We start from the raw sequence: 20,839 nt of genomic DNA on the forward strand, positions 1-20,839 counted from the left end.
GCCTCGACTTCTGCCGCGCTGAGACAGGAACTGAACACCTGCCCAGAGCCCCGCCCAGAGCCCCACCCAGAGCCCCGCCCAGAGCCCTGCACAGGCGGAGCCGGCCGGAGGACAGCGGAGGAGGTAGGCGCTCAGGTAGCCTCAGGGTGGAAGACAACTCTCACCAAACGCGGAAACACTTGTCCCGGAGGGAACCTGCTCTCTCTGTTACCGGAGAAATTGCAGGGTTCTTGTCTTCGCGCAAGAAAGAATTCAGGCGTGAGACAGAGAGTAGTGGGAAATAAAATAGCAAGGTTTATTAGGTAGGGACATCTGTAAGGACGGATGGGCACCTCTCCAGACAGGGCCTGAGAGACTGGGGTGGGGGGGAGGAAGGAGGGAGGAGGGAGGTTTGAGTGGAGAGGTTACACCTGGCCAGGCCAGGCGGGCGGCTCAGCAAAGATGCAGAGAGCTGAGCGCGCAGTCCAGTTGAGGCTGGGGGTTTTAAGGAGATGGGTCTTGCTTCCCCCACCTCTGCTCCTCTTGGAACAAAGGGCTTTTTGGATGTAAATAGAAAAACTTCTCTTGAAGGTCTGACACAAAGGACTTTATGGATGCAAATGTTATCAGACTGGAGGAAGCGAGTGGGGTGTTTGAGATGCAGATACTGGGCTGCACCTGGGAGATGGTGGAAGATTTGTCAGGTAGAAGGGGCGGGGACCCCCACCTGGCAGGTTATCAGGTAGAAGAGGGCAGGGCAGGGTGCGAGGGCCAGGCTGCCCCTGAAACATTACCGGGATGACTTTGAGATGCAGATGCATATGCTGGACATAGGCCTGTTACACACACATAAGCTCATAACTGACTTCCTACCTAACATCTCCACCCCAGAGGGGCTCCAGCTGGGATGCAGAAGCCCAAGGGTCCAGGGCTGCCCAGGGCCCCTCAGCCCTGCTCCTGTGCGGCACCGCGGCCAGCCACCGGCCACGGCGGGGGCGGGGGTGGGGGTCCATGTCCCCTCACCCTTAGAAAGGGGAGGGGGCGCTTGGACACGGGGAAGAAGCCACAGGCTGTATTTATAAAGATTTATTAAAAAACCAGACTTTACTGACGTGAGCGGCAGGTGCACGCCCCCCTGGCGACAGCGGAAGCCGGGAGCCTGGGCGGGAACTTTCTCGGGCGCCTCTCCCAGTCGGGGCTGGGCCTGGGCAGCGGCCATTTCTGCCCGCAGTATTTCCCGGGCGGCGAGGCGGCAGCGCGTGACTTCCCGGAACCGCACTGGCCGGCGCGGGCCCCTGGGCGCCTGCTCCCGCGGCCGGGCCATGGCGCGCGCGGGGCTGCTGCGGTTCGCGGCTTTGGTGAGTGCGAGTCGGCCGCTCGGGCCGGGGGTGCGAGTCGGCTGGGGGGGCGCTGAGCACACCCGGGAGGAGCGGCCGGGACCTGGCCCTGGGGGTGCGGGGGACCCCCGGGAGGACCCGCGGGTCGGCTGGGGGGGCGCTGAGCACACCCGGGAGGAGCGGCCGGGACCTGGCCCTGGGGGTGCGGGGGACCCCCGGGAGGACCTGCGGGTCGGCTGGGGGCGCGGGGAGCGGCCGGGACCTGGCCCTGGGGGTGCGGGGGACCCCCGGGAGGACCTGCGGGTCGGCTGGGGGCGCGGGGAGCGGCCGGGACCTGGCCCTGGGGGTGCGGGGGACCCCCGGGAGGACCTGCGGGTCGGCTGGGGGCGTGGGGAGCGGCCGGGACCTGGCCCTGGGGGTGCGGGGGACCCCCGGGAGGGCCCTGGGTCGGGGGCCGGAGGAAGGAGTGGGGAGAGTGGGACGGGGCAAGCCCGGGCAAGCTGGAAGTGCCCAAACCAAGCACAGCCTGGTGAGAGGTTGAATTAAAGTCTGCGGCCGAAGCTGTGGCGTAGTGGGTAGGGCCGCTGCCTGCAGTGCCGACATCCATGTGGGTGCCATTTCAAGTCCTGCTGCTCCACTTCCGACCCAGCTCTCTGCTGTGGCCTGGGAAAGCAGTGGACAGTGGCCAAGAGCTTAGGCCCCTGCACTGCGTGGGAGACCTGGAAGAAGCTCCTGGCTCCTGGGTTCAGATTGGCTGAGCTATGGCCTCTGCGGCCAGTTGGGGAGTGAACCATGAACTGGCAGATAAAAGACCTGTCTCTCTCTCTCTCTCTCTCTGCGCCTCTCTGCTGTCTCTCTCTCTCTGTCTCTCGGTCTCTCCTTCTCTGTGTAACTCTTTCAAATAAATAAATCTTAAAAAAAGATACGTTTATCTGGTATAAAAGATTTCTAAAATCCATGTGTAGAAAATATATCTTAAGAAATCAATGAATTTAAAAGTTTTGGGCACCAAAATAAATGTATCTTTTATCTCTGTTTTCCATGATTTTTTTAAAAAGTAATTAATTTGAAAGGCAGAGGAAGAGAGAGAGAGAGGGAAAGAGAGGGAAGAGGAGAGAGAGAGAGAGGGCGGGGGAGAGGGAGGAGGAGAGAGAGGAGGAGAGAGGGGGAGGGGGAGAGGGAGGAGGAGAGAGAGGAGGAGGAGAGAGGGAGAATGAGTCATCCGCTGGTGCATTCCCAGGTGGCCACAACAGCCAAGGCTGGGCCAGGCCAAAGCCAGGAGCCAGGAGCTTCCCCTGGGTCTCCCATGCAGGTGCAGGGACCCAAGCCCTCGAGCCATTTTCCTCTGCTTTCCCAGGCCACAGCAGGGAGCTGGATCGGAAGAGGAGCAGCCGGGACTCTCATGAGGGCTGCAGGCGGTGTGGTGCCTGGGTCTCGAGCTGGGGCTTAGGTGGCTTTAACTCACCGCTGGCCCCGGGGACTTGACTTTTCTTCTCTTTTTATTTTCTTTCTTTTAAGACTTATTTATTTGAAAGGTAGAATTACAGAGGCAGAGTTACAGACAGAGAGAGGTCTTCCATCCTCTGGTTCACTCCCCCAGATGGCTGCAATGGCCGGAGCTGTGCTGATCTGAAGCCAGGAGCCAGGAGCTTCCTCCAGGTCTCCCACGTGGGCGCAGGGGCCCAAGGACTGGGGCCATCTTCTACTGCTTTCCCAGGCCACAGCAGAGAGCTGGGTTGGAACTTTTTCAAGCCACCGTTTCTGAATATCAGGATTTTTCAAATGTAGCTATTTTTCAAAACTACAGTGCCACAGAGCTTTCCCATTGTCCCAGCAAGATCACCCGTTTCAGAGAGCGGGGAGGTTTGGTTAACCTCAGATCAGAGCGATGTGAAGCTGGTCCCGTCCCTGGCTCCTCCCGTGGTCGGTGAGCAAACCCAGCAGCCGCATCCTTCCGCCGGCCGCGGTGTCTTGTCTTCCTTCCTTCCTTCCTTTCTCTCTCTCTCTTTCTTTCTTCCTTTCTAAGATTTATTTATTTATTTGAACGAGTTACAGAGAGGGTGAGGTGGAGGCAGAGAGAGAAGTCTCGCATCCCCTGGTTGGCTCCTCAAGTGGCCACAGCAGCCAGGGCTGGGCCGGGCCAATGCCAAGAGCTGGGACTGTGTCCTGGCTTCCTACGTGGGTGGTGGGGACCCAGGTACTTGAGCTGGAGGGGTGGGGGAGCTGGCCCCCCCAGGCAGCGTCTTCACGGGGGTGTCCAGCGCCTCCCCGGGCTCTTCACACCCCGGGCCGTGTGTGGAAGTCCCAGTGGGTCTCTGCTTGGAAGGCGCTTGGCTGTTTCTCCGCCCTCCGGGAGGTGGTTTGTTCCGGCTCATTGCCCCTGCTGCTCTGGGATCCCTCCGTCCCTCCCCCTGCCTGCAGCCTCGGGCTTCCTCCGTGCACCTTCCGGCCCGCCTGGGTGCGCAGAGAAAGCCTGCTGTGGCCCGAGCTCCCCGGCCCCAGCGGGAGCCCCTGCTCTTTCCCCAAGTTGAGTGGCCGAGGACCTCCAGCCGGTGCTGGCCCGCAGAGCCTGGGGCCTCCGCGGCTCTGCAGGCAGCACTTGTCGCCTGGGCTGTGACTGCCGCGTGGCAGGTGGAGTCTAGGGCGAGTCTCCAGGGATGTTGGGGGGGCGGAGGAGGGGCTGATGGCCAGGAGCCCTGGAGGGAGCGGCAGAGCCGGGACGGCCCCTTGGGCCCCACAGGGCGAGGGTTACCAGTGAGAGGTGGGCCTTGGGGGGATGGTGGGGGCAGCAAAGAGGTGAGCAGGGGTCCTCGTCTGGTGTAAAATTTAAGGAGGAACCCCCAAAACATCCCTCAGGTATCAAGATAAATGCTATTTATTTATTTGAAAGACACAGAGAGAAGGAGAAGCAGAGAGAGAGAATGAGAGACAGAAAGAGGTCTTCCATCTGCTGGTTCACTCCCCAATTGGCCGCAACGGCCAGAGCTGCACCAATCCAAAGCCAGGAGCCAGGAGCTTCTTCCGGGTCTCCCATGTGAGTGCAGTGGCCCAAGGACTTGGGCCATCCTCCTCTGCTTTCCCAGGCCACAGAAGAGAGCTGGATGGGAAGTGGAGCAGCCGGGACTAGAACCAGTACCCATATGGGATCTGCAGTGCCGGCTTACCCACTACACCACAGGGCTGGCCCCAAAGCTATCTTTTTTTTTTTTTTTAACGTTTATTTATTTATTTGAAAGAATAAGAGAGAGGTCTTCCATCTGCTGGTTCACTCCCCAGATGGCTAGAATGGCCAGGGCTGGGCCAGACTGAAGCCAGGAGCCAGGAGCTTCCTCCAGGTCTCCCACGCAGGTGCAGGGGTCCAAGCACTTGGGCCATCCTCCACTGCTTTCCCAGGCCACAGCAGGGAGCTGGATGGGAAGTGGAGCAGCCGGGAACCGGGGCCCTATGGGGTGCTGGCACTGCATATGGTCGCTTAGCCCGCTACACACAGCAGCAGCCCCCGGTAGATGCTACCTTTATACTGTATCTTGAAAGATGAGAATCCATGAGGAAAAGGAACCGGGACGTTTTCCCGGAAGACGGAATGTGGCCTGCACTGTGCAGTCCTGGTTTGCACGCCGGCCTGCGTTCGCCAAAGCTGGCGCAGTCAGCCTGTCTGGACTTCCGTACTGTTTGTCTGGTGGGCGGGGGAGTCGGCCTGCCAGGCGGGGGCAGGGTTCCAGTGGGTGCTGGCCAGGCCTGGTGGAAGGAGCAGTGCTTGGTAGGGGCTGGGCTGAAGTGGCCGGAGGCTGGGTGGGTGGTTCCCGTGGGGAGGAGAGGCGCCTCCACCAGTCCAGCCACAGGAAGCCACGCCTACTCGGCTGATGCAGCCCCATTGTGTGGGCCGAGCTCCCCGAGAGACAAACTTCCACCGTCTGAGATTTATCTCTTTTGAGATTTTATTTATTTTAAAGGCAGAGTTACAGAGAGAGAGAGAGAGAGGTCTTCCATCCTCTGGTTCATGCCCCAGATGGCCACAACAGCCAGAGCTGGGCCAGGCCAGGAGCCAGGAGCTTCCTCCGGGTCTCCCACGCGGGTGCAGGGCCCAGGCACTTGGGCCGTCTTCCGCTGCTTTCCCAGGCCACAGCAGAGCTGGATCGGAAGTGGAGCAGTGGGGACAGGAACTGACGCCCATGTGGGGGCCGGCGCTGCAGATGGAGGCTTTACTGCTACGCTACAGCGCCAGTGCCTCAGGGCTTTTTCGTTTTTGTTTGTTTTTTTAATTTAAGATTTATTTTATTTATTTGAAAGAGTTACAGAGAAAGAGAGAGACAAACATCCTCCATCCTCTGGGTCACTCCACAAATGGCCACAATGGCTGGGCTGGGCCAGGCCAAAGCCAGGAGCCAGGAGCTTCATCTGTTCTCCCAGGTGCATTAGCAGGACCAGGAGCCCGGTCAGAAGCAGAGCTGTGGCATAGTGGGTAGAGCCGCCGCCTGCAGCACCGGCATCGCGTATGGGCGCTCGTTCGAGTCCCCGCTGCTCCACTTCCGATCCAGCTCTCTGTGTGGCCTGGGAAAGCAGTGGAAGATGGCCCAAGTGCTTGGGCCCCTGCACCCCCGTGGGAGACCTGGCTCCTGGCTTCGGATTGGCCCAGCTCCGGCCGTTGCAGCCATCTGGAGGAGTGAACCAGCAGATAGAAGACCTCTCTCTCTCTCTCCCTCTCTCTCTCTGTCTGTAACTCTGCCTTTCAAATAAAATAAATAAATCTTTAAAAAAGAAGTGGAGCAGCCAGGACAGGAGCCGGCACCCATGTGGGATGCCGGCATTGCAAGTGGTGACTTCGCCTGCTATGAAAGGCTCTTAGTGGGAGCTGGAGCTGGAGGAGGAGCGCCCCCTGGTGGCCCTCGGCGGCGCGGTGCCTGTCGGGCGACAGAGCTCTCTGGACTCCGGATGGCCACAGAACTGCTGTGGCCTTGGGGCTACCGGTACATTGTGTCCAGAGAGTGGGTGCCCAGTCACAGAGCCCTGGGGGCAGCTGTCCCACCCGCTGCATCTCTGCACGCGTCGTGGAGTCGGGGGCAGTAGTGGGGGTGGTGGGATGCGGAGCCTGAATCCTGGGGTGACCAAGTGCTGTGCTTCCCAGCGCCCCCTCTTTGTGTGCGAAGGCTGCGGGGAGACGAGCGAGGGGAGTGCTGTGTGCGCTACAGCCGGGGGCTCGGGTCCAGAGCAGAGCGCCTGGCCTGCGGAAGCTGCCCATGGGGAGCAGCACGCAGCGGGGAGAGGCGCGGCCGCTCCGGGAAGGCGACGTCCAGGCCGCAGTGGGAAGACCAGAAAGGCCGGGAGCGGAGCTGTGCCGTCCCGTGAGCTCCTCCGCTCCCCCGGGGGAGGGGCGTCCGCGAGTGACCCCTCCGTGGCGGTAACTCTGCGGCCTGCGGGTGACTGGACTGCAGCCCCAGCCAAGGCCGGCCCCTGCGTGGCCGCCCAGAGTGTGGGTTCCCCGCGGAGGATCATGCAGACCACAGGGAGCCCTGTGCTCCCGCTGGAGGCGTGCACGTGGCCCGGGGCGCTCGCCTGCACCGTGGGAGGCCCCCAGGTCACCCGACACCCGTGTCCCCCGTGCGTGGAGCGCCAAGTCCACGCGACGTTTGTGCGAGTTGGAGCCGTGCTGTCCGGTCCGCCTCCGGAGGAGAGCCCTGCTCTGTACCTGAATTGTCCCCACCGCGTCCTAAGGTTCCTGCAAAGAATTCCGCACCTGGGCTGGTGCCGGTGGAGGCAGTGGCGCTGCCTGGGTCCCCCGGGCAGCCCCGTGCGGGCGTGGCACTGAGGGGGAGGGAGGAGCCTGGAGGATGTTACCTGTGACAGGAAGGCCACTTCCTGCTGCTTCTAAGCGGAGAGGGGGATGGCTCCCTGCCTCTCTCACTTGTCCCCGCTCCGCATCGCCTGCGGTGTGCTCATGACGGGAAGAGGGGCCTGCTGTGGGGTTGGCAGGCTGTGTGACTGACAGGTGGCAGGCTGTGTGACGGTACAGGTGACAGGCTGTGTGATGGGTGACTGGCTGTGTGACAGGTGGCAGGCTGTGTGACGGTACAGGTGACAGGCTGTGTGACAGGTGGCAGGCTGTGATGGGTAACAGGCTGTGACGGATGACTGGCTGTGTGACGGGTGACAGGCTGTGTTACAGGTGACTGACTATGTGACAGGTGACAGGCTGTGATAGGTGACAGGCTGTGTGACGGATGACAGGCAGTGTGACAGGTACAGGCTGTGTGATGGGTGCAGGTGGCAGGCTGCGTGACTGACAGGTGGCAGGCTGTGTGACGGTACAGGTGACAGGCTGTGTGACAGGTGGCAGGCTGTGTGATGGGTGACAGGCTGTGACGGATGACTGGCTGTGTGACGGGTAACAGGCTGTGTTACAGGTGACTGGCTATGTGACAGGTGACAGGCTGTGACGGATGACTGGCTGTGTGACAGGTGACAGGCTGTGTTACAGGTGACAGGCTGTGACAGGTGGCTGTCTGTGTCACAGGTGCCCCCAGGCCTGGTGCCTAAAGTCGGGAGCCTGTCCTCGGCCAGGGCTGTGTGCCGTCCCCTAGGTGTTGCGTGGCTGCCCACGCAGTGGAAGACGGCGGCTCCCCCCACGGTTTCTGTGTTTGTGTCCTAATGCGCGTTTTAACACAGCAGACGAATGCGCTGTGTAGCCCAGCTTTCCGGGAAACTCATCTCTAGGAATTGTTTTTCAGGTCTTCAATACATTTTGCAAGTTTACTTTTAATTTTTTTTCTTTTTTTTCCGTCTTTTTGATTTTTTTCTTTTATTTTTTAAATTTTTAAAAAAATTTAAAATTTTTTGTTTTTTCTTTTTATTTGTTCTCTTTTTTACTTTGTTTTTAAATTTTTGCTTGTTTTCTGTCTTTTCATTCATTTTTAAAGTTAAAAAAGAGCCACGGCACTGTGTCTGTCATAGCTTTGAAACACGAGAAGCAGACACAGTTTTGTGGTGGAATCCGTAAACCCATGTTGCTAGGTTTTCGGGTACCGCAGAGCCCCTCAGTCACGCAGACAGAGCAATCGGTGGTCAACAGGCACTGGAGCGTGTCTGTGAACACGCGTGTGTGTACACACGGACTCAGAATCCCAGCTGCCGCGGGACGGGCTGGCTCCTTCCTGGGACAGACCACGCTGTTCCCAGGGGACGCTGTGTGAGGACACATCCCGCGGTGTGGGCAGGGGAGTGTTGGTGCCGAGGGCGGTGGGCAGAACCACACGGGTTTGGACCTGGAGAAGTCCCCAGAGCAGTGCCTGCAGGGCAGAGCATCCAAGTGTCCAGCGCATGTCTCGAAGGAAGGCCACTTGTGGCCACCGCCCGTGTCTCCTCCTGTGCTCAGGCCCTGTGTCGCGGCACCCTGGGTAACACCTGTCTCTCCTCTCCATTGGAAGGTGGCTTTGGCAACCGTGGCAACCGTGGCAACTGGTATGATTGTCTGTGAGCCCGATGAGTATCTCTCTGAGGACCACTGCTGTAGATTCTGCCCAGCGGGTGAGTCCAGGGCGTCTTCTAGAACCTTCCAACCTGGAGAGCCTTAGGTGGGGGAGCCCGTGGCCGAGGAGGGCTGGGCCGGCCTCTCCCGAGCAGCCGCCCGCCCGCCGTCCCCCTCACCCCACCTGGGGAGGAGTTTTCCCTGGGCCCCTGCTTGGAGGAGCACCATGGGACCAGGGAGGGGGATGTGGGCTTGGGGACCAGGGAGGGGCCCAGGCCAGACTGGGGTCTCCTGCTGAGACAGGGCTTGACCTCACACTCCTCAGGATGCTTGGAGCTCCAGGTCAGCCCTGGAGAGCAGGTGCAGGTCAAGGGCTTTGCTTTCCATTGCCTGACGGCCAGTGACCACCATTAGCACCTGGGCCTTCCTGGAGAGTCTGAGGCCCAGACACCTGCAGCCCTCCCCCAACCCCCATCAGCACCTGGGCCTTCCTGGGGACTCTGAGGCCGGACACCTGCAGACACCTGCACCCCTCCCATACCCCCCAGACCTGTGTGCACCTGCAGACACCTGCACCCCTCCCCCACCCCCAGACCTGTGTACACCTGAGACACCTGCACCCCTCTCCCACCCCCGGACCTGTGTGCACCTGCAGACACCTGCACCCCTCCCCCACCCCAGACCTGTGTGCACCTGCAGACACCTGCACCCCTCCCCCACCCCCAGACCTGTGTACACCTGCAGACACTCCCCCACCCCCAGACCTGTGTGCACCTGCAGACGCTCCCCCACCCCCAGACCTGCGTGCACCTGCAGACACCTGCACCACTCCCCCACCCCTGACTTGTGTGCACCTGCACCCCTCCCCCACCCCAGACCTGTGTGCACCTGCAGATGCTCCCCCACCCCCAGACCTGTGTGCACCTGCAGACACCTGCACCCCTCCCCCACCCCAGACCTGTGTGCACCTGAGACACCTGCACCCCTCCCCCACCCCAGACCTGTGTGCACCTGCAGACACCTGCACCCCTCCCCCACCCCAGACCTGTGTGCACCTGCAGACACCTGCACCCCTCCCCCACCCCAGACCTGTGTGCACCTGCAGACACCTGCACCCCTCCCCCACCCCAGACCTGTGTGCACCTGCAGACGTTCCGTCACCACCTCAGTGCTGAAACTCCTTCACAGCTGTCCCTTTTTTTTTTAAGATTTTATTTTATTTTTTGAGAAGCAGAGTTACAGACGGTGAGAGACAGAGACAGAGAGAGGTCTTCTATCTGCTGGTTCACGCCCCACATGGCCACAATGACCTGGGCTGGGCCAGGCAGAAGCCAGGAGCCAGGAGCTTCCTCCGGGTCTCCCACGTGGGTGCAGGGGTGCAGGGGCCCCCTCCCCCGCTGCTTTCCCAGGCCGTTAGCAGAGAGCTGGGCCGGAAGTGGAGCAGCCGCAGCCGGGTCTCACCTTGCTCATATGGGATGCGGCGTTGTAGGCGGGTCCAGAAAGTTCCGAGGAGGACGGAGGCTGAGGAGCAGGCACTGTGGTGCTGTGCCTGCCTCTGGGGCGGACATGATGGGCCCTGGCCCCCTCACCTCTGTCCCACTTGTCACACAGGCCACTTCGTCAGCGGGCTGTGTTCACAGAACCACAGCATTGGAGAGTGCGAGCCGTGCAGGCCTGGGACGTTCATGGCCTACCCCAGCGGTGAGGCGTCCTGCTCCCCGTGCAGCCCCTGCAGGCCCGGTAAGTGTGCAGCCTCGCCTGGGGGCACTGGCTCCACTGGTTTTTTGTTTTTTTAAAGATTTATTTATTTGAAAGGCAAAGCGATGGAGTTCTTCCATCCCCAAAAGGCCGCAACAGCCAGGTCTGGTCCAGGCCACAGCTGGAAGCCAGGAGCTCCGTCCTGGTTTCCGGCATGGGTGGCAGGGGCCCAAGTACTTGAGCCGTCGTCGGCTGTGTTCCCAGGTGCACGAGGAGGAGGCTGGATCGGAAGCAGAGTAGCCAGGACTCGAATCTGCGCTCCCGTGTGGGATGCCAGGGTCGCAAGCGTCCGCTTACCCTGCCACACCCCAGTGCCAGCCCCTAACCGCTTAGTTGCTGCAGACGGTATTAATATATGAGTCGTTGAGTTACCATAGCAACGACAGATCGTTTTGTTTTTGCTTTTAAAGGTGTATTTGTTTATTTGAAAGGCATAGCGTCTTCCGTCCTGGTTCACTCCCCAAGTGGCCACAGCAGCTGGGTCTGGGCCAGGCCGGAGCCAGGAGCAGGGAGCTCCTTCCTGGCCTCCCAGCTGGGTGGCAGGAGCCTAAGTGCTTGGGCCATCGCTGTCGCCTACCCAGCGCGTGAGCAGGACGCCGCACTGCAGAGCAGCCGGGACCTGGCCTGGCACTCGGGTACGGGATGTGGGTGTCGCCGGCAGCAGTGTAACCCACTAGCCACACGCTGGCTCCGGTAACTTGTTCCTTAGAAAAGATACTGTTTGCGTTAGCAAACAAGCAAACAGCCCGCGACACCTGGAACGAAGCTTAGTAAGGGGTGCATAAAATGTCCCCGTGGACAAGCAGGTGAGACCCCCAGCACGTAGAGGGGCAGTGGGCGCTCGGCCGTGTCCGTGGGGGAGTGCCTGGTGCAGCCCCCAGCTCTGACTGTAGCTTCTGCGGTGCTGGTCGGGGAGGCAGTGGTGCCGGCCCCGCGTGGGAGACCTGGACGAGTTCCCAGCTCCCGGCTGTGGCCCCGGCTGTTGGGAGCAGCTGGGGAATGAGAGCACTGCCATTCGGTTCCCCTCTCTCTGCCTCTCTCTCTGCCTCTCAGATAGAACAAGCTAATAGAAATGCATATGATGCAAAAATCATGAGTCTAAAAAATTTTTGCACCAAAATGAACTTACCTTGTCAGTCCGTTTTTCCGCGAACTTTTTGAAGGAACCTTGTCAGCCTGCAGAGTCGCTGGGAGGGCGCGGCACAGCGGGGAGGAGGCGCTGGGGCTGCCTGCACCCCGCGTCCGAGCGGCCGGGTTTGCCCTGGCTCTGTTTCCGACTCTGGCTTCCTGCTGATGGGCACCCTGGGGGCTCAAGTCCTTAGGTTTGTGTCGCCCGTGTGGGAGACCCGGACTGTGGTCCCGGCTCCTGGTTTTGGCCGGGTCCAGCCCTAGCTGTCGCGGGCATGGGGACTGAGTCAGTGGTCGGAAGATGGCCGTTTGTCTCTGTCCCTTTGCCTTTCAAAGACATGAAAATGAATAAAGGTTCACGGCGAGCGTCCACAAGGACCCTGACAGTAGGGGCGAGCGGGGATGGGGCGGCCAACTTGGAAAATCTAGAATGAGGAGACATTGCACAGAGGAGATGGAGGCTGAACCTGGGGGAGGGGTGTGGATGGGGCCTCCTGTCAGTCCTCTGTCTCGGGTGTGATCCCGCAGGTGGGCGGAGGTGTCTGCCGGCAGGTGTGCAGGGGGCGGTGCCGCCAGGACGGGAGCCCTGGGCGCCCGGGGCCTGCAGAGGGTGTGCGGGCGGCGGGCAGGGAGGGCCCAGAGACTCTGCAGCCGCCTTCCAGCTGAATTCTGCTCTCACAGAACACGCACTGGGGGGCTTGTCCCTGGGGGGCTCCTGAGAGGTCAGCCCTGTCGCCCTCAGCCCGGGCTGCAGGCAGGGGTCCCGGTAGAAGACAGGGCAACGGCAGACCCTACGCCCAGCCTGAGGGCGGGGACAGGCGGCCTGCTGCCTCCAGCACGAATCCACACCTGTGTGTGGCCCTGGGCCTTCTCTCTGCGACAGACCAGGAGGTGGTGGCCAACTGCGCTCTGACCAGCAACACCCGGTGCCAGTGCCGGCCGGGCCACTTCTACTGCGACTCTGAGGACTGCGTGGAAAACTGCTTCCGCTGTAGCAGGTGCCGCCCTAACTCTCCCGCTGCTCGTCCGGGTCACTTAGAGCCCAGCCTTGGCCTCCCGCGTGTAAGACGGGCTAGTAGGGCAGCCTCTAGCGGATCACCCGAATGCCCTCCCGGCCGCCTGCCCGGAGTCTGCTCACCGGTCATTCCTTCACTCTTTGAGCAAATTGTCCCAAGCCCCACTGTGGCCGCAGGCAGCGCCGCAGGCCTGGGCCCCGTCTGGCCCTGAGGGCTGTTGGGTGGGGGGGGGCGGCCCCCTCCGTGGGGCAGGGAGTTCCGGGGAGAGAGCAGGACGCCTGTCACTCACACAGCGAGTCAGACCGGTGCCTGTTCTTTCGCAGTTCTGCAGAGCGACGTCAGGAGCGAGAGGCGCCCCTCGCTGCCTCTGCTGGCCCCGGTAGCGGCCCTCGGCGTGCAGACGCGGCGCTCCAGTCTCGGCCTCCTGTCCTGTGTCTGTCTCTGTCTTCACGCAGCCTCCTCTCTGTCTGAGTTTCCCAAGCTCTCCTCTTCCTCCAAGGACGGCACCCACTGGGTGAAGTCCGCCGCCCCGCCCAGTGCGGCCACCCCATCTTCAGTCCTTGGGCAGTCCAAATAAGATGACGACAGAGCCAGAGGTCTTCCCTCCCCAGATGGCTGCAGCGGCCGGGGCCGAGGAGGCTGGGACCCTGTGCGGCTCTCCGCGTGGCCCTGAAGCCATCTTGCGCTGCTTTCCCAGGCGAAGCAGCAGGGAGTTGGATGGGAAGTGGAACAGCCGGGGTGCCAACCGGCGCTGAAACGGAGGCCAGGGTGCTCTCGGGGTGCCGGTGTCGCAGGCGGCAGCCCAGCCTGCTGTGCCCCAGCGCCGGCCCCTACGGTAAAGCCGCCTGAGAACGAGCTGGCGGCCAGGGGCATGCTGGGGGCTCCTCGGCGGCCTCAGGCCCTGCTGTCCCGCCTGACAGGTTCCCGGGGGCTCCTCGGGGCTCTCGCTGCTTCTGCACTCGCTTTTCCTTCCTGCGTGGCCTGGCTCCGTCTCTGAGCTGACTTCCCTCGTGGTGGGCATGCAGCCGGTGCAGGCCTCGAGCCGGGCGCCGCTCCCCGAGCCCTTGCAGGCGGCCCCCCAGTGGGCCTGGGCCGAGCCTGGGCCGGGAGCGTGACCGCGGGCTTTCCCCTCAGGTGCCCCAAGGACAAGGTCACCCGCAGGCCGTGCACACCCACCAGGAACACGGAGTGTGCCGACCCCTCAACAGGTAAGGCCGCGTGGGGCGTGCACCCTGGGAGCGGGCCTTTCTGGAAGGGTCAGCAGCTTGGGCTTTGCCTCCACGGCCACTCAGCTCCGCCGTGGTCGTAAAAGCAGCCGGACAGCGGCCGAATCTCACACAAAACCCACTGTCCACGGCGCGCGTCTGCAGTGGGCAGCGTGCTGGGGTTGGCTGTGGCCCCCCACCCTGCCCTAGGGCCGCTGTGTGGAGTTAGGGTCCAGTGGGCCGGGCTGCAGGCAGCACGCTGAGGTGTCCAGGACACAGCGCTGTTCTCAGCTGGCCGGTGTCCACGCAGCCTGCAGACCCCCCCCCCCCCCATCGCTAGCACGCCCACGTCCTCTCTCCCTGCGCGCTGCCCTCCTGCTGGGTTAGGGATGGAGGTGGCCGCACTCTGCCTCCGCCAGCCTGGCTGCGGGTCCTGAGTCAGGAGTTCTTGTGGGAGCCTGGCCACCAGTCTTCCGGGACCTGCGCGCCCCCCAGCCCCGGGGCCTGCAGGAGTGTGCCGCGGGCGCAGGCCGGCTGGCTCTGCCCTGCCTCACCCTGCCTGCCGTGCCTCCTTCCAGGGTGGTGGCCCCTGGGCTTGCTGGCCATCCCGATCGTGCTCATCTCACTCATCCTTTGCTACTGCAAAAGCAGAGGTAAGTGAGAGCCCGGCTGCCCCAGGACAAGGTCGCAGCGTGGCCTCGCCATGGCTCTGAGCTGGGTGGGCGGGGGCGGCATCTGACGAGGCCCTCAGCCTCTCAGGGGGCGTCTCCTACAGGCTGGAGTCTCGGGCAGCCGTGCTGGGCAGCCAAGGGCCTCGCCGGCCTCCCGTCCCCCGTCCCGGGTGTACTGCGGTCGCTGGCCAGGATCTTTAAACGTAAGTGTGCTCCCCCGCGGGGATCAGGTGCCCCCGCCCAGGAAGGCTGCACTCACGCCGGTCCCTTCTTTGCTTCCAGGAGAGTCCAGTGAGCCAGGTGGCCATGTAAGTATCGCCTGGGGTTTGGGCACGCACTCCCCTGCCCCCGGCCCCGGAAACGGCTTGATGGTGGCTGGGGTCCCGGCCCGGAGCTTAGGGAACAGGCTTTGGCAGCATGACGCTCCAGGAACCTCCAGGAGTGGGTGAGGGGCAGGCACCATCCCGGAGCCCCAGCTGTGTGCTGCCGGAAAACCTGCCGCGCCGAAACGGGCCGAGTGGCGGCCAAGGGCTGCTGGGAGCTTCTAGGGCCACCTTCCCAAATGACCCCAAGCCGGGCTCCCCACAGCGGGACCGGGCGTCTGCAGTCGGTGGGACCCCCTCCGGGCGCTGGCCCCAAGCCCTGCGTGATCATCACGTGGTCTCCTGTCCTGCCTCTGGTCAAAGCACCGGTCACTGGTGCCGGCTCCACCCCACGGCAGCGTGGCCTCCTGCTGGTGGCGACGGCTGGCAGGGGCGGGAACAGGGATACGCTTCTGGGGGCTGCAGCACACCCGCTGCGGGCTTGTCCTCGGCCCTGCAGGGAATGGTGGTGGAGTGGGCCTGGCTCCAGGACTGTAGGCGTTGGCTTCTCCACACGTGGCTGGGGCAGGGCTGGGCTGCGGGCTCCTGTGAGCACAAGGGGTGGTTTTTCCTCCAGGCACTCGGGCCCCTGGAGCCCACTGAGGCACTGCTGTCCGCGGAGACCAAGGGCAGCGAGCTGGGCCCTGGGAGGGAAGACGTGCTGCTGGTGATGGAGGAGGAGACCTCAGCCTCAGCGCCCCGAGCCGGGCCCTGCCCTGCGCCCACAGGCCCTGGGGGGAGCCCCGAGCCGCAGGCAGCAGCGCCTGGCCCTGGGCAGGCACCGCGCCTGGATCCTGGGGCCCGGAACCAGACTAAGGCGGCAGCCTCCCTGGAGGAGCTGGAGCAGGTGAGTGAAACGTGTGGGTGGGTGGGAGGAGCTGGGAAGTGTGCACTCACTGAGCACCTGCTGTACGCAGGGTGCTGGGGCTGGCCCTCCCCCCGCTGCGAGGGAGCCGCCCCCGGCCTCTCCTGGCTGGAGGCCGTGCCTGCCCTCCTGTGGGGTGTCGCTGTGCAGACCCCCTGGTCGGGAAGAGCCCGTCACACAGGGCTGCATCCTGTGACTTCATCCTGTGGATGCGAGGGCCCTGTTTTTTTCCTGAGGTTTGTTTGTTTCATGTGAATGTAAAGTAAAGAAATCTTAGATTTACAGAGAGAGGGAGAGGCACAAAGAGAAAAATCTTCCGTTGGGCTGAGCCAGGCGGAAGCCAGGAACCTGGAACTCAGTCTGGGTCTCCCAGTGCGCAGAGGCCCGGGCCCCTGGGGATCGTCCGCTGCCTTCCCAGGCTGTAGCAGGGAGCTGGGTTGGAGGAGGAGCGGTGGGATTTGATCCGTGCTCAGAGGCGATGCCGGCATCGCAGGGGGTGCCTCAGCCCGCTGCGCACGGCCCCACCGCGGCCCCACCATGGCCCCACCGCGGCCCCACCACGGCCCCTGTCCTAGACAAGGCCGCAGTCACAGGCACTGGCACTTGGGCCTCAGCATCTTGGTGGGGGCACAGTTCAGCCCGGGACAGTTCCCCAGCCCTGCCTGCTGTCCCTGAGGGTGCCGAGGCCCTGGCCTGGCTGCCGGGATGCAGCAGGAGTCGGGGGGTGGGGGCTTGCCTGCACCAGACCGCGGGGCACTCTCTGTGCCGGGTGGCGGGGGGCAAGGGAGGGAGGGAGGGGCGCGCACACACATGTCCGCGGGGACAGAAGTGGGTGCCACGTCCAGCCCCACACAGGGCACAGTGACCCTCTCCACTTTCCATCCTGGGGCTCTGTCCCCAGCTGGTGACACTTGAGTGGCTCTGGCAGGATGGGCAGACACCTGCTAGGGTGGGGGCACAGCGTGTGCAGCGTCTCCAGGATGCCTGCGGGGCCGCGGGAGCCCCTGTTGTGGGTTGTGCGGGCAGGCGCAGAGGCGTCGGCCCTGGGCTGGAACTCGGAGCCGCTCACCCGGGGGCCTGTGTCCGTGCAGGGACGCGGTCTCTGACACATTGGCCAAAGGGCCTGAGACAAGTGAGTAACACAAAACCCAGGAGGGCTGGGCTGGGAGCTGGGCTCCGTGGAGCCGGGCGGTGAGGGCGGGAGCCGCCTTGTCCCCGTTCTCAGGGAACGCACAGCCCGGACGGCAGCCGGCACTGCAGAGCTGCGGCTGAGCCGTGGGGCCTGGCTCAGCCCTGGCTGCCGCGGGCATGGGGCAGTGAGCGGGCAGAGGGCTCTCCCAGCTCCCATCAGAATCTTCTGGAAAGAGGGATCACGTCCCAGGGTTTCTGTGGCCTTGCCGGGGCTGCGCGGGCGACCCCGCACTCACCGTTCCCTTCTCTTCCCCGCTCAGGAGTATGCAGAGCAGTACGTCCTGACGGACACGTCCGGTCCAGGTCAGTACTGGGGCTGGGCCTGGGGTGTGGGTGCGGGGCAGGGCGGCTGTGAGGGTCCTGGGCACGGGGCCAGAGGGGGCGTTAGCGGCACGGCTGTTGGGTGTGCGCTGCAGGGCCTGGTGTTTCTGAAAAGCCTGAGTGGGCGCCGGGGGTGCGTGGACCCAGGAAAGTAGCGACTTTGTTTCTCAGCAGGTTTCATTCATTCCTGTGACTCTGTTACCTAAAAGGGGTTACTGTGTGAGCTTACAAAAATGGGACAGGCTGGCGCCGCGGCTCACTAGGCTAATCCTCCGCCTGCGGTGTCAGCACCCCAGGTTCTAGTCCCGGTCGGGGCGCCGGATTCTATCCTGGTTGCCCCTCTTCCAGTCCAGCTCTCTGCTGTGGCCCGGGAAGGCAGTGGAGGATGGCCCAAGTCCTTGGGCCCTCATCCGCATGGGAGACCAGGGGAAGCACCTGGCTCCTGGCTTCGGATCAGCGCGGTGTGCCGGCCACAGTGGCCATTGGAGGGTGAACCAAAGGAAAAAAGGAAGACCTTTCTGTCTCTCTCACTGTCCACTCTGCCTGTCAAAAAAAAAAAAAAAAAAGGCGGGGGGAGTCCCTGGTGGAGCTCCTGGCTCCCGGCTCCGGCCTGGCCCAGCCCTGGCTGTTGCCGTCATTTGGGGAGTGAGCCAGTGGATGAAAGATTTCTGTTTCTCCCTCTCTCTTGGTAACTCTGCCTTTCAAATAAATACATCTTTTTATTTATTTTTGTTTCTTGTGTTTTAAAGGCAGAATTACAGAGAAAGGGAGAGACAAAAAGAGACAGATCTTCCATCTGCTGGTTCACTCCCCCAAGTGGCTGCCATGGCTGGGGCTGGGCAAAACCCAAACCAGGAGCCTGGAGCTCCATCCGGGTCTCTTATGTGGGGGCAGGGCCCAGCACTGGGGCCGTCTTCAGCTGCCTTCCCAGGTGTACCAGTAGGGGACTGGATCAGAAGTGGAGCAGCCGGGACTCGAACCTGTACCCACGTGGGATGCCAGCACTGCAGGCGGAGGATTAACCCACTGCGCCACAGCGCTGGCTCTGAAATCATTCTTTTGGAAAGTTAATGAAATTGAGTGACAGGAAATACGAGTGAGAGGGGAAAGGTGAGGCAGGAATAAAATTAATCGCAGAACGCGTCCTCTGAGGCTGCATTCGCAGGGGACACTGCGCGGGGACAGTTTTGGCCCTGTCTTCCATTCTTCACTCGGGAGACTGAGGATGTGTCCACGTTAAAGCTAACGACGTGTCCCGGGCACGTGCAGGACAGAGCCGTGCTGGCCAGGGGAAGGGAGGCTTTGCAGGCCACGGGGCTGCGGCCCGGCGCTCCCACATCCTCGCCAACACGGCAGGAAGCCGTTCTCATTTACAGACTGGCCCGGGCCTCGGCCCTAGCGCTGGGTGACCCTAAGGCCAGGCGGGAGGAAGGGAGCTCGGACTTCCCTGGGTGCCTCTGTGCCTTCCCCCGGAAGGCCGCAGCCACATGGTGCATGGTCCTTCTAACCGGCAGCTTTTCAGGGGCACAGCCAAATATCCGAGGCAGCTGACCGAGGGAGAAGAGGTTGTTCAAGTATGAGGTCGGGCAGCCCCACAGGTTGGGCCTCTGGGCGGGCAGTGGATGGCAGCAGCCAGAGGCAGCAGTCAGCCTGGCTTTCACAAAACCCTCCCCCGGGGAGCCCCGTCCCAGGGCATGCCGGGGGCGGGGGGTGCTGGATTCGGTCTCCACCCTCTCGTGCCATGAGCTCACCCTTGGGGGTGTCTGCGTGAGTTCAGGGACCCAGCCACGCTGAGTGGTGACCAGTTGGCAGGCGGGGGTCAGGCAGGTCCCAGCCCAGGCTCGGGCTGCCGGGAGCCGCCGGGGACGCTGCCGAGGCAGCCGGTTCCGGTGCCCCCTGGCGCGTCGGTGACCTGTCTCTGGTTTTCCTGTTTCCCAGGCATCTGTAGGTGTTACTACCACTTCGCGTGTGAAGTTCCGGGAGACAGATGGAACATGCTTATGCGGTTTGTCGGGCTCCAGGAAAACGAGATTGGCAATTGTGAGGAGGAGAACCCCAGGAACGTGGTGGAGCAGCGCTACAGGATGCTGGTGCTGTGGCGGGATAGGCAGGGCAGCCGTGCCACGGTGTTCCGGCTCATGGCCGCCCTCCAGAAGCTGCAGGCGGACATGCCTCTGCAGAACATCCTGAACAAACTGGTGGCTGACGGCATTCTGGAGAAACGCCACGGCGGAGACACGCCACCCGCAGCCTCGTGACACGAGGCCGTGTTCCCGGGACCTGGGTCCGAGCTCCGCGGCCCCCTCCCCGCGGCAGGCCTTCCTCCGGCTTCCACAGGGACATCCATGCCGCTCTGCTTGTGTCCTGCGTGGCCTCCGGGGGCCCCGTGGTCCTCAGAGCACCTGCTGTCCCGTGTGTGTGGTGCTTGCGTGGCCTGGGTAGCTGTGAACACTCGGTACTTCCCACACGCGTGTTCTGGCATGGCAGGCAGGCCACCACTTGCGTGCCAGCACTGGTGTAGGAGGGCCGGTGTGAGTCTTGGCTGCTCCACGTCCCGTGCCAGGGAGGTGGCAGCCGATGGCCCCATTTCCCACTCGGGAGACCTGGCTGGGCCTCAACCACGGTGCCATTTGGGGAGTGAACTGGCAGGCGGAAGCCCTGTCTGCTGCCTGTCCTGTGCGGGACTGGCCCTGTGCAGTGTGCGTCCCAGAACTCATCTTCCTAGTTTATTTATTTCAAAGAGTTAGTGAGAGCAAGCTTCCACCCACCGGTTCACTGCCAAGTGGTCGTGTTAGGAAGTTAGAAATCCAGCCTGTGTGTGTGTGTGTGTGTGTGAGAAGCGCCTGAAGAGAGGTCTTCCATCTGCTGGTTCCCTCCCCCAATTGACTGCAATGGCCAGAGCTGCACGATCCGAAGCCAGGAGCCAGGAGCTTCTTCCGGTTCGCCCATGTGGGTGCAGGGGCCATCCTCCACTGCCTTCCCAGACCATAGCAGAGAGCTGGGTCAGAAGTGGCGCCCATATGGGATACCAGCCCTGCAGGCGGCGGCTTTACCAGCTATATCACAGCGCCGGCCCCACAGTTTGCACTTTAATTCCTGCCCAGGTAGCCCTTCCCCCAAGGAGAGCTCCCAAGAGAACTCTCTCCCAGGAGCAGATGGGCTACCTGACCTGATAACTTGAGCAGTGAAACCTCAGGTGTCCGGCTCTGACCACACACCTGGGGAGGAACTTGCTCGTCTCCACCCCGCAGTCCCTGCCAGGCGGGGCCAGGAGGCAGGAGCCGCTTCTCTGATCCTGCACGTAAGAAATGCAGGAAAGATGTGTAGCTTCAATAAAATATATTTGTCATAGAGTTTCCTCTCATTGCAGGGGGGTACAGAAGCCTGGTGGGGGGGGGAGTGCGCCCACGGCCGGGGACGTCACGCCCAGAGGAAGCAGGAGCCCGTGTGCCGGCTACTGCCCGGCAGGCCCGAGAGCCCTGGCTCGCCCCGCTCCCCCACCGCCGGCGCAGGCGTCATCAGCTTCGGGCTCCCGATCCCGAGC

At 62.6% G+C, this 20,839-nt stretch overlaps 1 protein-coding gene across 4 annotated transcripts; it reads left to right on the forward strand.

Annotated features, from left to right (window-relative positions):
* The first annotated feature begins 1,202 nt into the window (after positions 1–1,202).
* Positions 1,203–20,646, forward strand: LOC133762745 (tumor necrosis factor receptor superfamily member 10A-like). 4 transcript variants are annotated; one of them, XM_062195635.1, is made up of 12 exons: positions 1,203–1,337; positions 8,738–8,837; positions 10,390–10,518; positions 12,548–12,662; positions 13,004–13,059; positions 13,815–13,888; positions 14,464–14,538; positions 14,645–14,759; positions 14,839–14,864; positions 15,496–15,765; positions 17,235–17,277; positions 19,234–20,646. In XM_062195635.1, the coding sequence occupies exons 1-12, from the start codon at positions 1,302–1,304 to the stop codon at positions 19,551–19,553; spliced, it is 1,359 nt and encodes a 452-aa protein (XP_062051619.1). In that variant the 5' UTR covers positions 1,203–1,301; the 3' UTR covers positions 19,554–20,646. The 4 variants fall into 4 exon arrangements, with proteins under 4 accessions (XP_062051619.1, XP_062051620.1, XP_062051621.1 ...); XM_062195636.1 differs by lacking the exon at positions 13,004–13,059 and having other exon boundaries at positions 1,204–1,337; positions 14,637–14,759; XM_062195637.1 differs by lacking the exon at positions 13,004–13,059 and having other exon boundaries at positions 1,205–1,337; positions 14,661–14,759.
* Positions 20,647–20,839: the final 193 nt, after the last annotated feature.

This window comes from Lepus europaeus, chromosome 7 (assembly GCF_033115175.1).
Source record: "Lepus europaeus isolate LE1 chromosome 7, mLepTim1.pri, whole genome shotgun sequence".
In the NCBI taxonomy this organism is placed as follows: domain Eukaryota; kingdom Metazoa; phylum Chordata; class Mammalia; order Lagomorpha; family Leporidae; genus Lepus; species Lepus europaeus.